At 36.3% G+C, this 12595-nt stretch overlaps 1 protein-coding gene across 1 annotated transcript in view; it reads right to left on the bottom strand.

The window, feature by feature from the left end:
* The window catches only part of LOC136030548 (transmembrane protein 62-like), a 100889-nt gene that overhangs the window by 29917 nt on the left and 58377 nt on the right, over nucleotides 1-12595 (bottom strand). The window contains exons 10-11 of the mRNA XM_065709599.1: nucleotides 5667-5748; nucleotides 719-847 (exon numbers count right to left, since the gene is read on the bottom strand). Coding sequence (XP_065565671.1) covers nucleotides 719-847; nucleotides 5667-5748 — 211 coding nt within the window. The remainder of the gene's footprint in view (nucleotides 1-718; nucleotides 848-5666; nucleotides 5749-12595) is intronic.

The following is a 12595-nucleotide window of genomic DNA, read 5'->3' as shown; positions in this document are numbered from 1 at the left end:
AGGACTTGTCAGTAAACATAATATAACATTTTCAGAAAAAGTATTATTTGCGCTATTGCTACACACATCTTATTTTTTCTGTAATTACATCAGTAAAAAGTTTATGTAGCCTAGTTTTTACCGGCAAATTCAAATATAAAACTGAACCGTTATATAAAACGTTAACCGTTCTCGTTACAACGAGATCTGCGCCATTATCACTACAAAGATGTTTAGACAAAAAATAAAATACAAAAAAAAAGTCGTTTTAAAAATGGACTAAAAATAGAAGATATTTTTTCTATGATAATATGAATGCTAGGGTCTCGGAATGAATTAAACTAAGATGCCCAAGACCAGGATGGAATGCCAGTGAGGCATATTTTTGCCTCAATAAATTTGTTCAGGGACTAGATGAGGTTAAAAAAACTGTAAAATTAAGGCGTTTAACTGAATATGTGGCATGATTTTGCCAAAGGTTACGTAAAGTTGAGGTGGATAGGCTTTAAACTGAAAGTATTTAATCTTCATCATGGCTGGTCTATCCTACAGCAAAAATAAATATGTTAGGTGTCTCTGTAAACCTATAAATAAAGTTAAGTAAAGTAGCTCTCCTTTTCAAATCTTCCAGTCGGTACTTTATGAAAGTTAAATGTCAATTATTCTATTCCACGCACTGAAACACTATTTCAAACACATAAATGTTGATTATAGGTAAATAATACAGAATTTGCCTTACCGATTAGCAGATAAACCATGCCCAACATAATAAATATGAAAATACGATCGGTTGCTGCTGCAATCCAAAAATTTCGGGCCAAACGTCCAAAAAAATCGTTAGATAGTCTTGGCTTAACAAACGCACCACCTAAAAAAAAATATAAGAAAACATCATAAACGTAGAAAAGAAGAGTATTGGAAATTTCCAAAGTCATATGGCTAAAGTAAATATAGCTTAGTTTAGCACCTCTTGCGGTTAGCTATGACATGCTAAATATGACCATCGGTCATGTCTCTTTCACCTTCGTTGATGGACCGATTATATTTAAAAGAGATCTCAGTATCGGGAGATCATAGAGTAAGATCCAACAAAAATATTGCAAATCGATATATAATACATATTACAAATATATACATCATATTTTTCGGCACACAGTGAAGACACGATTTCCTAAGAAGCAGAGTTATGCCGAATTGTTGATCAAGCTTGGCTGTGGCACCTTTATATTGCCGCCTAGTACAGACACATACCAAGAAACTTTTCGGGAGGGGGGGGGACTAACTAATAAAAACCAGTTCTATGTAAAATTTTAAATAAGAAGCACACTGAAGTTCTAGAAAATGTAGGATTTTGGAGGGAACAAGCCCCCATGCCCCCCGGATACATCCACGACCTAGTATTAGTAGTTTTTTCCCCAACAAGATACTAAAAGGCAATGGCATTAGTTACAATAGATTCCACTCAAGTTCAATTTTGTTCCATTTGTGTTATTAGCTCATTAGCTAATATTTATTTGTAATTTACTTTAATAGACTCCAACTTCAAAACAACAGTTTCAGTGCCAAAAATTATAGAGGTATATAGACTATCATTGAGTCCTTTCACCTCTTTGACTACTTCATCAAAGAAACTAGCCACTGGAAGTACTATTATCCTCCAGTCAGCAAATAATGAGTGCACTAAAACATGATAAGTAAAATTTAAATATCATTGCCATTTCTCCGCTAACAGGATATGCAGACCTAGATTAATCCTCAGCTATTTCTTGTTCCTATATAATAGAAGCGAACTTGGCTGAATTAGTGCCTAAGAGATCGGATAATTTGGGATTGAGCCGAACAAGTAATCACGTTAGGAACAAACTTTTCACTATTCAGGAAGTTGTATGGAAGAAATAAAGGCTTAAAAGAAATATCGGGGTTTTGAGTCCCAATTTCTTTTATAACTTCTTATTTTTTAGATATTCGTTTATAATATATAGGAAACCAATGGTTGCCTGCGGGAACATGATGTGAGGCTTTGTTAAGCGCCTCTCGGGTTGTTATATACTAAATCAAGCTTCAAACGAAAAGTATATCAATAAATCACACTATCAGATTCAGCGTATCAGAGAACCACGCTGTAGAGGGTTCAAGCTCCTATCTGAAACAATATGAATTTTTTTTTATGTTTTGCCAGACGAAAGATCACGGATGCGTATTTATCTTATTATTATTTTTTTTTCATGGGTGATCGTATCGAACCAGTTCTCCTAGAATATTGGGAGAAGGATCATTCGAAACGATATTTAAAGTTCTAGTGCCCTTTATAAGTGAAAAAAAAAATATTGGAGGGAAATATCCCTTGATTTTTTAATTAAAATGGAACAGTTCTGTTTAGGTTCTTTCAGGTTCAGCACGCTCAGCTCTTCCATTATAATGAAAAATTTCCATTATAATGGAAAATTTTCCAATATAGTTGATAGATGGGAAATATATTGAATAGTACGTCGGGAGAGTGGCAAATATATTAGAAAATTGGACTTATACTGAAAAATGGATTTAAATGTGTTTTATGCTTGTACATACGTCCGCACCCCATCTAGATGTTTGTGAGCCTAGGAATATTATTATTTACAGTGTTTTTATTATTCGTTTGCCTATTATTTATTTGCCTATGCGGGTGCCTCTCCTATTGTACCAATACATGGTTTGTTATCTTTTAGCAAGTCAGGCCTGCCTAGAGTCTCAGGCAGGTTGGCCAAAAATTTAAAGTTGACATAGGACCATTAGATTACCTGAAAATGAGTGGTAAACAAGCGACGTCTACTTATGTTCTAAGGCAGGTTGAAAGCAAGAATTTAGAATTGACACAGGACCGTTAATTTGCCTAGAATGAGAGGCAAAAAAGCGTCTAAAGTCAAAATGGGGCCATTCTGCAATGAGGGGCCATTGATTCAATTTATAAACTTTGACATTTGCTAGACTAATAAAAATTTAATTGAATGTTTAGTTGAACAACAAGTTGACTGAAATGACAAAGGGGAATAAGAGGTCCAAAGCCTACTAGGGCCTTCTATCTGCCTCGAATGTTATGCAAGTAAACATGCAATTACAAGCTAGGACAGTTGGGCACACAAAAAAATTCAACTATTTGGCCCCAGGTAGAAATTCCTAAGCTTCCTTTTTTCCCAGAAGTAGTCATATCAAAATTTTGAGATAGCCATTTTCTTCAGTGTAGTTGAAAAGTAAAATAACTATTCCTTTGAAATGACACAACCCCCCAGAACCTCTGGAGGAAGGGCCGCAAGTTATGAAATTTGCCCACTGTTTATATTTAGCCTTTTCTTACAGGGATGTGTACCGACATTTTCAGGGGATGGATTTTCTACAGGGAGAATTTCCCATTGAGATGGAAGTTTCCGGGGGTGAAATTTCCATGAGAAATTTTACATGGTGAAAACTCACCAGAATTCGAATCCGAAATCCGTTTTATTTGTCTTACTTTCTCGTTGGTGACCCCATTTTACATGTAGAGATAATTTGGGAGAGTTGTCCGGGGAAAATTTTCAGCGGAATTAGAATCCTCTGGGGGATTTTTACATTGGGGGGAGATCTAACAGGACAAATTCTCCATGGGGGAAATGTCACCAGGAGAAATTCTCCATGGATAAATTTTCTGCAGGAGAAATTTTCCGTGGGGGAGGGGGTATTTCCCAGAAATATTTTCCAAACAGGGAGGATTCCTACATGACTTTGAAAAGAATCAGAAATTAAATAAAAACAAGTATTTTATTCAAATGAAAGCACGCTAAGGAATATTTTCAGGTGGAATTGTAAGGAAGAAATTTTCTGGTGGAGGGATTCGCAGCGAGGATGGAAATATCCGGGGGCAATATCCCGACGGATAAATTTTACATGGGAGAGTTTCTGTAAAAAAAAAATTACGGGGGAGATTTTCCACGGAGGGAGGGGAGGATTTACCAAGATTATTTGAAAAGTCATTAGCAGTTAAGCAAAAAAAACAAGTTTTTTCCTATTGAAAGCAAGAAGCAACATTAAAACTTCGAACGCTCAAAAATTATTCCGTACATGAGGGGGGCTGCCCCCTTCTCAATACCCCACTATTGACGCTAAACTTCGATCTTTTGCCTTAATTCTTTAAGAACGATTTCTAAAACACAACGTCATGTAACTAGAATCAGAACCTTTTTAAAAAAGTTCTTTAGGTCTAATATTGAAGATGATAAACCCTTTTTGTCATTACCTTTTATCAAGGGCATTACTGACATTTTAAGCTCCAAATTCACTAAACTTGGCTTTAAGGTGCTTTTTCCCTCTGGAAGGACTATTTCCTCCTTCTTGAACAAAGGCAAGGATAAGATTACTTCAGATCCACCAGGGGTATATGAGATTCCTTGCAGTTGTGGTGATACCTATATAGGTCGTACCATGAGACCTCTACATCACCGATTAAAAGAACATGCTGATTCCATTGATGCCTGCCTTAAAAAGACAAAGCTAAAGGAGGAAGATAATTTCTCTGCATTGGCCCATCATATCTTTGAAAACCCTTCCCACTCCATTAAGTTTGACCAAGCCCAACTTATTGCTATTGTCCCACAACTCTTAAAGCAGAAAATCAGAGAAGCTTTGGAAATTACTAAAAATAAACCAGCCATCAATAAAGACAATGGTGAGTTTCATATTAGCAAAACTTGGGAACCAATCACCCATAAATTGAAAACTCACAAAAAACTCCACCCCTTTCCTAAAGGCCCAGCCTCTTTAAGATCCACTAGGACAGCAGCCATCAACGCCTCTACCAAAATTCGGGCCATGGCACAACAATAACTCCAGGTTCGGCTCATCATTAGTGTTGTTCAGTGTTTTTAGTTTTATTTATTTAGTGATTTTACTTTCTGGCAAGAAATTTGAATTAACCTAATGATGACAGGCACAGATCCTGTCGAAATTATCGTTAGAAGAAAAATCAATCACCTGACATCCATAGCTTAGGTAAGCTTATTACCTTCTATCATCATTATAACGTCAAGAGAGGGGTAATGAGGAGCGGGCAACCCCTTCATATATGGAATAATTCCTGTTCCTTTTAAGTTTTAGTGTTGCTCCTTATTTTCTTTAGAAAAAACTTGTTTCTTTCAATTAAATTCAGATATAAGAATTGCTAATGCGATCTATTTTCAAAAATAGGTATTATTGGCGATTTCTATTATTATTGTTCTATTATTATTATATTATTGGCGATTTCAGAAATATGCGATTTCTATTTTCAAATAGGTATTATTTGACCTAGTTTTTATGAAGCACATAGAGGAGCTTTCAACTAAGCACATATTAAGCATATAACCATCGGGGTAAAAGAAGTGAAATACCGAAATCGGGGGGTAAGCATATAACTATTGGGGTAACCATTAAGGTAAAAGAAGTAATTATAGAAGGAAATACCGAATGCTCAGCGCGGAAGCGCATGGTATATCTTGACATGTTTCTTTACTGGTAGAAAAAAACTATTACCAAGTTGGTAATAAGTTTTTATAATAAAACCTACTGTTGGTAATAATGATTGGTAATACCAACCATTATTTCATTTTATTTATTAGATCTATTTGAAAAGGATAAAACTTAAAGGATATAAAAAGGATTAAAGGATATAAAAGGACAATACTGAAAAGGATAAAACTTACCCAATATTCGATAATGGCAAATTCTTAAAATACAAAGAGGAAGAATCCAGGCAGCAAAAAGGAAGCCAAATAAACACTGAGCCTAAATAAGAACATAAATATCAATCGAGAAATAAATAACTTGAGTAGAGAAAAATTAATAGAACATAGACAAAGGAAAAAGTTTAAATTTCGAAACATTGAAAAGACATTTTGTAGTTCCCTCAACTAAGACACGGTCTTTTTTAGCCACCAAACCTCAAAAAATTTAAATTCTTATTTTATTCTTATTTATTATATATTATTATTTATTATTATTATATTTTCTTATTTTTAGCATTGTTATATTGTTTTAATAACTTTTTTTCTTATATAATTTTCTTTTGGACCATTTTTTATGTCATAAGCTGGAAATAATTCTTGCTAAAATTTCTGATATTTGACGATAACCTTCAAAAAGCGGGAAGTGTCCATTTTTTAATTTAATTTAAAAAGCAAGAAAATTATGCAAAAGATTATACAAAATTATTTTCTAAATCTAAATTAAAAGAAAGAAAATTATGCAAAAGATTATCTTCTGATTTTATATACTCAGGAAATGGAACAGGAAATGACCGACTTAACGTTTGCCAAATTTCATAAAATCTATTCGAATCTTTACCACTAAATTTTTTTTTGATGTTCTAAAATTATTACTTATTTTCTAAAACACCCACTAACAAGAATTTACGAAATGCATTATTTGGTTAAATAAAAATATTTCAGAGATAATTAAATAAAAGAAAAGGAAGTGCTGAAGGAAATTAAACCATTTTGTCTGTTGTTCAAGTATGACAAAGATCAGTTTAAGTCATTAAGCCATCAAAAAAAAGGTATTTTAATGTAATTTTTACCATTTTCAAGGAATCAAGCCTGTTTTTTATGCATCACTTTCTTGTTTTGTAGCTTAGACTTTAGTTTTACTGGATATCCGATGTCAACCAGAAAATTGGGGGAATAGCCCCCATTTTCGCAAAATTAGAAATTCCAAAAAAAAACTATAAACTTTTTTTACTAGCCTGTAGCTCAAATAGCACAATTTCCAGGACCAAAAAGAAACCAGGATTAGACCGTTCCCAGGACAAGAAAAAAAGTAATTTCCAGGACCAAAAAAATTAGTTCAAACATGAGATATGTTTTAACTTTCTGCTTAAAACAACGGCCTTGTTTAGAAAATTTCGGTATTGAAACAGTTAAATTGGCTTAAAAAATTCTTTTTAATATTCATTGGCCTTGTTTAGCATAGTGTAGCATGGAATTAGTCATATTAGCTTAATAACATTCTTTTAATATTCAATGCCCTTGTTTACCCCACTTAGTATGGAAACAGCCAAACTGGCCAAATAAAATCTTTTTAATATTCGATGGTCTTGTTCAGTATATTTTAGCATACAGTTAGTCAGATTAGTTCAATAAAAAATCTCAAATATTCAATGACCTTATTTATGACCGTATTTCCGTATTGAAACAGTCCAACTGGCAAAAAAAACTTTTTAATATTCAATGGCCTTGTCAGTGTTGCGATGGGTGGTACAATTGTACCAGATTCAGTACTTTTTTCTCTGACCTGTACATCTGTACAACTTTTTTTTTAAGTCAGAAAATAAGTACATTTACGTCGAACTGGTACAAATTCAGTACATTTTCTCCAAAACTAAAAAAAAGAACGATTTTTACTTGTAAACGGAACCTTTACCATTCATTGCTATGGCAAATACTCTCGCGACTTGTCTGTCTGCTTTTATTTAGAGGTTAACTCTATGGTAAATTTGGAGTCGTTACGGAAAACGGAAAGTTGCCGCGGATTTTCAAAAACTAAAAATGCTATCATCTTAACTCCAGTTGTGAGGTAAGCCTGCTGAAGTCTTCTTCAGATTTGCCATGTCAGCAACGCTAAGTATGTAGTGTAGTGGCTTATTCAGATGATTGTTATGTACGGTATTTGTGCAACAAGTCCTTCTTGCAACCCACATTGCTACAGGCTCGATCACTAGCTTAGTGATCTAACAAAATGCACATTCAAACCTACAAGTTCAGACTGTTCAAAATATCTATCAGTTATAGTATGAATGACAATAGGTTTTATGTGAGCCATACCTGTATGCGATTAGCCCCCATGTTTCTTAAGCTGATCACTTGTGGAAAAGCAGATAGAAGAGGCTTAGAGTAGGAGTGACTAGGAGTGTAGTGGAGAGCATATCGGCTAGACATATGCCATGGTGAAATCTACCTTCATGAACCTTTCATGTGCAGCATACTTGGGTAGAGGTATACTTATTTGAATGTTTGTTGACTTTGAACTTTGCCATTTTCATGCACTTGCTGTGACTGAAGTTAACTAACAATTAGCCAAAGTAGGCAATTAGGGGCCTCTGAAAATAGTCTACCTGAATAGGTATTTTGGATCTTCATTCTACCATTTAGCCCAAAACTGCACTGTTTATATTTAAGTATGGTAACTGTTTAAATAAGCATACCTCTACTGTACCATTGCTAGTTTTGGAATAAAAAAAGCAGGAACCTTTATTGTATTTTTTTTTAACCTGTAGGCTACTCTACCAAAATCAGGATAATTACTGACATGGGTAGTACCTGACAAAGTCAGTGACAAGTATCCCACAGCCTGAAATTCTGTGGAGGATAAGCGTTCCTTTATATCTATCATGGCCATGGGTAATTTTGTAGTAGCTTACCAGATGGTTACTCTTCTTAAAGAGATGACAGGCGCACACATCTTTGTGATCAGAGTTTTCACTGTCTTTGTCACCGTGTTTATTGGAATATCAGTACATATTTCGATCACCCATGCATTATTTACTGCTATCACATAACACAGTTTTTCAGGGAAATCTCTTTAGGAAATCCGTACTTCTGTGTTGTGTGATTGTAGAAGGGAATCTCTGGTTTTTTGTCAGCATCTGTTTACCTGATCAAGGGTAAAGCTAACAAAAAAAATCCCAAAGTAAAATTACTATCTAGCCTAGTATGCTTGTCATTCTTACCGTGAAAAAAGCTAGTTTTAATCCTCTTTTTTGATTTACCATACGTAGTAGAGAGTAGCTAGTAGATACATGAAATTATATGCTATATATCGTTTTTAAGGACAAAATGAAGCAATCAAAACTTCAACAGTTTTTCAAAAAGCCAGGACCTCCAGATGAGACAGATAAGAGACAAGAAAATCCGAACAAACCCACTGAAGAATTGCATGAGGTGACAGAAGTACAGACTGGAATAAACCCTGATAGCCAAGCAAACTTGGGCAGTGATAAGAACAGCAAAAACTGTGACCAGGATATGATATCACTAGGTGAAGAAAGCGGCAGCAGTACTGAATCTAGTGAATCTGAAGAGTCTGACTCTGATGACGAATGTGTTGATGAGAGAATGAATGTCAAGGCAAAGCCAAAAAAGAAAAAGACACATTACAAGCACAAATTTAACAGTGACTGGCTTTCTGACAAAGACCTGCAGAAATGGATTCGGAAGGATGAGAAGGACAGTACGAGATTTATGTGCCTGGTTTGCAACAAAAGTTACATTGGAGGAAAAACCCATGCTCTTCGACATTCCAAAAATAAATTCCATGTAAAGAACTCTGAGGCAAAGCAGCATACAACTGATCTAGCAAACTTGTGCTCCAGTAACGTTGAATTTAAGAAAAGTGTGATGTTGCAGAAGAGTGTTGAGAATGCAGAGCTGAAGCTCAGCGGCTTTATTGCTGAACACAACCTGCCATTTAGGGTTATGGAACATCTGCCAGGGCTCCTAAAAAATGTGTGTCCCTGATTCCGTGATCGCAGGTAAGATTACGTGCGGCCGTGACAAAACCCGAAATATCATTGTGAAAAAGTTGGCACCTGATGCAGACCAGGCTCTCTCAGAGAAATTGCAGAAATGCAAGTTTTCAATCTTGTTGGATGAATGGAAATACAAATCTGTTGTTAAATCTATGGCTGTTGTTGCTCGCTTCTGGTGTCCTCAGTTAAAACGTGTTTGCGATCGCTTATTAGGACTTGTCGAGGTGCCATCAGCAACAGCTCAGATAATGAAGGGAGAAGTAGATAAGCTACTCAGCGTCAGAAATATCCCAAAAGAGAACTGCATAGGTTTCGGATGGGATAATGCCTCTGTGAACATGGGGGAGGTACAGGGGCTGAAGGCTCTTGTGAAAATTGACAATCCGTATGTTATTGTTGTAGGCTGTGTGTGCCATAGCCTTGCACTATGCGCGTCTAACGCCTCCAAAGAGATCCAACTAGAATTTGATGAGTTTGTCCGTGATGTATATAACTATATACAGCATTCACCAAAGCGTATTGCAGCATATGCAGAGTTTCAGGGGATAACAGATACGAAAAACCATAGACTGCTGAAAGTCTGTGACGTCCGTTGGCTGTCTCTCGAGTCCGTAGTTATGCTAATTTTAGAACAGTGGAGAGCTCTGAAAGTGTACTTTTACGAGGAATTCAAGGCCATCAAGTCGGCCTCTGCTGAAAAGGTCCTGAAAATGATGGAAAATGTGTACACGAAACTGTACTTGCAGTTCCTGGGCTTCATTTTGCTGCAAGTCAACAAGCTGACCATATTGTTTCAAGCTGAGGGGGTTAGGCTGCACTGCCTTTGCAACGAGGTCTCTACGGTATTTGGGACTATCCTAAGGAACTTCCTACGTCCGGAAGTAGTTGAAAACAAGCCGTTAGGGACCTATGATCCGTCCAACCGAGAGTATTTCTTGCCTCTCAAACGAATCTATGTGGGAGCAAACGTGGAAGCTGAGGTTATCGAGAAAAATATTACTGCCCCAACAGTGCATGCGTTCAAACTAGTGTGTCTGAAGTTTTATGTGAAGTTGGCAAAGGAGTTTTATGTCCGCTTTTACTGCAACTCAACCTTTAAGGTTCTGCAGAAAATGAAAGTGATCGACCCGGTTGTGGCTGCCTCTGGCCGAGAGGATTTAGTACCAGTACTAGTCATGTTTCCTAACTTAGTCAACCGACAATCTCTAGAAGAATTGAGCTCTCAGTGGCGATCAATCCCTGCTGAATCAAAGCATTTGCCACCCCAATACTTGAAAAGTCCAGAGGTGTTCTGGGGGAAACTGAACGAGCTTAAAAATGGTCTTGGCTCTTCAAAGTATGCAGAGCTTTGTACATTCATGTTTTCTGTCATGTCCCTTCCACACTCATCGGCCTGTGTCGAACGTATTTTCAGTGCAGTGTCGGTGGTTAAAACGAAGTCTCGAAACCGCCTTGCAGTTGACACCATTTACTCCTTGATTCGGACAAGGGAGCATATTCGCGACCATGGTACTTGTGTCTCCTGGAACCCTCAGGAAAAAAAGAAAGGGTCTGAAGAACAGGCAATTGTTGAAGTAGAAGATGATCAACAGGAGGAAATTGAGTCTCTGCTAAGAGATATTGAAGACGTGATGATCTCGTGATAATTCCTAAGAAGTTTTAGTTTTTAAAAGAAGTGAATATCTTGTTTTTCTGTTCATTCCTACTTTTGTATCCGATGATCTAACATAAAGAAAGATAAATAACGCCGTAAAATGGGCCGTAATTTTAATTTGAGCTCATTCCGAGCTCCACAACTCAACAACCCCTTTCTCGATTAGAACCAGGCCCATAGACATAACATATGTCCTCCATGGACAAAGCATATTTGGAGTTTTTGTTTTGGTTATCTGCGGTTTCTTCCGCTTCACTCTGCTTAAAATTGCTATCCTTTTGGTTATCACTTAGGTTAGGCTACTGCCGCTTTCCGTAAGCGTTGTTCAAATTGGTTGAATAAGACGAATAAGGGATTTTCGGAAGAGACATCTCTGGGTCCGTGGTTCGTGGATCCAGTGGAATTTCTTCGCGACTCAACTGCTTTTCCTTTGTGGCAGATTTTGCATGACTTTCCAGCTCTGAGTTACCTTCATTTGGCAGAACTAATTTACCTCAATAGGCACATTTTGGCTCTTTGGCTACTGAGCACGCTCTAGAGCCAAGCTCTATTCCAGAAAACACGAAGGTGCGGAAAAATAAGGTTAGAAAAGAAAATGGGAGCCATCGGGAAGAGAGAGAAAAATAAGCGAAAAGAACGATATTGTATAGATTCGTACAGTAGCGCGAAAGAAGATCGCGTGTTGCGCGAAGCGCAACACGCGAAAAAAAATTTTTTGCGTCTGGTACATTTTTTCCCGGGAAGTACATTTTTAGACCTATGTCTAGTACAATTCAAAAAATCAATATCGCAACACTGGGCCTTGTTCAGTATATTTTAGTATGGAGTCAGTCGGATTAGCTTACTAAAAATTTTCAAATATTCAAGTTCAACTTGAATTTATTAATATAATACGCATAACAAATAAAATACACTGGGTCACCACGGAGAGACAGAGCTCGTGATTGTGGTGACCCCAATCAATGGCCTTATTTAACACATTTCAGTATGGAAATAGCCAAACTTGCCAAATAAAATCTTTGTACTATTCAATGCAGTTGTTCAGTTTATTTTAGTATGAAGTTAGACAGATTAGCTTGATAACATTTTTCAAATATTCCATGGTCTTGTTTATGGCTTTATTTAGCATATTTCAGTATGGAAAGAGACAAACCAGCTTAATTAAACCTTTTTAATGTTCAATTGCCTTATTTTAGGCCTTGTTTAGCATGTTTTAGTATTGAATTCGTCAGATTAGCTTAATGAAGGCTTTTTTATTATTAAGTTGCCTTGTCTTGATTCAGCTGCTAAGATTCAGCTAACTGCTACAACGCTAAAGTCACAAAAATTTATAAGGTGGAGACAGGATATTAAGCTTCTGAATGAAGCTGAACAAGCTTCTAAATGAAGCTGAATAAGCTTTTAAATGAAGCATTCTAAATTCAATAATTTGTCTCAGTTTACGATCGTATTTCATT

This window comes from Artemia franciscana, chromosome 8, assembly GCF_032884065.1.
Source record: "Artemia franciscana chromosome 8, ASM3288406v1, whole genome shotgun sequence".
In the NCBI taxonomy this organism is placed as follows: domain Eukaryota; kingdom Metazoa; phylum Arthropoda; class Branchiopoda; order Anostraca; family Artemiidae; genus Artemia; species Artemia franciscana.
The sequence above is the reverse complement of the archived record's forward strand: the minus strand, read 5'-3'. Positions and strand labels throughout refer to the sequence as shown.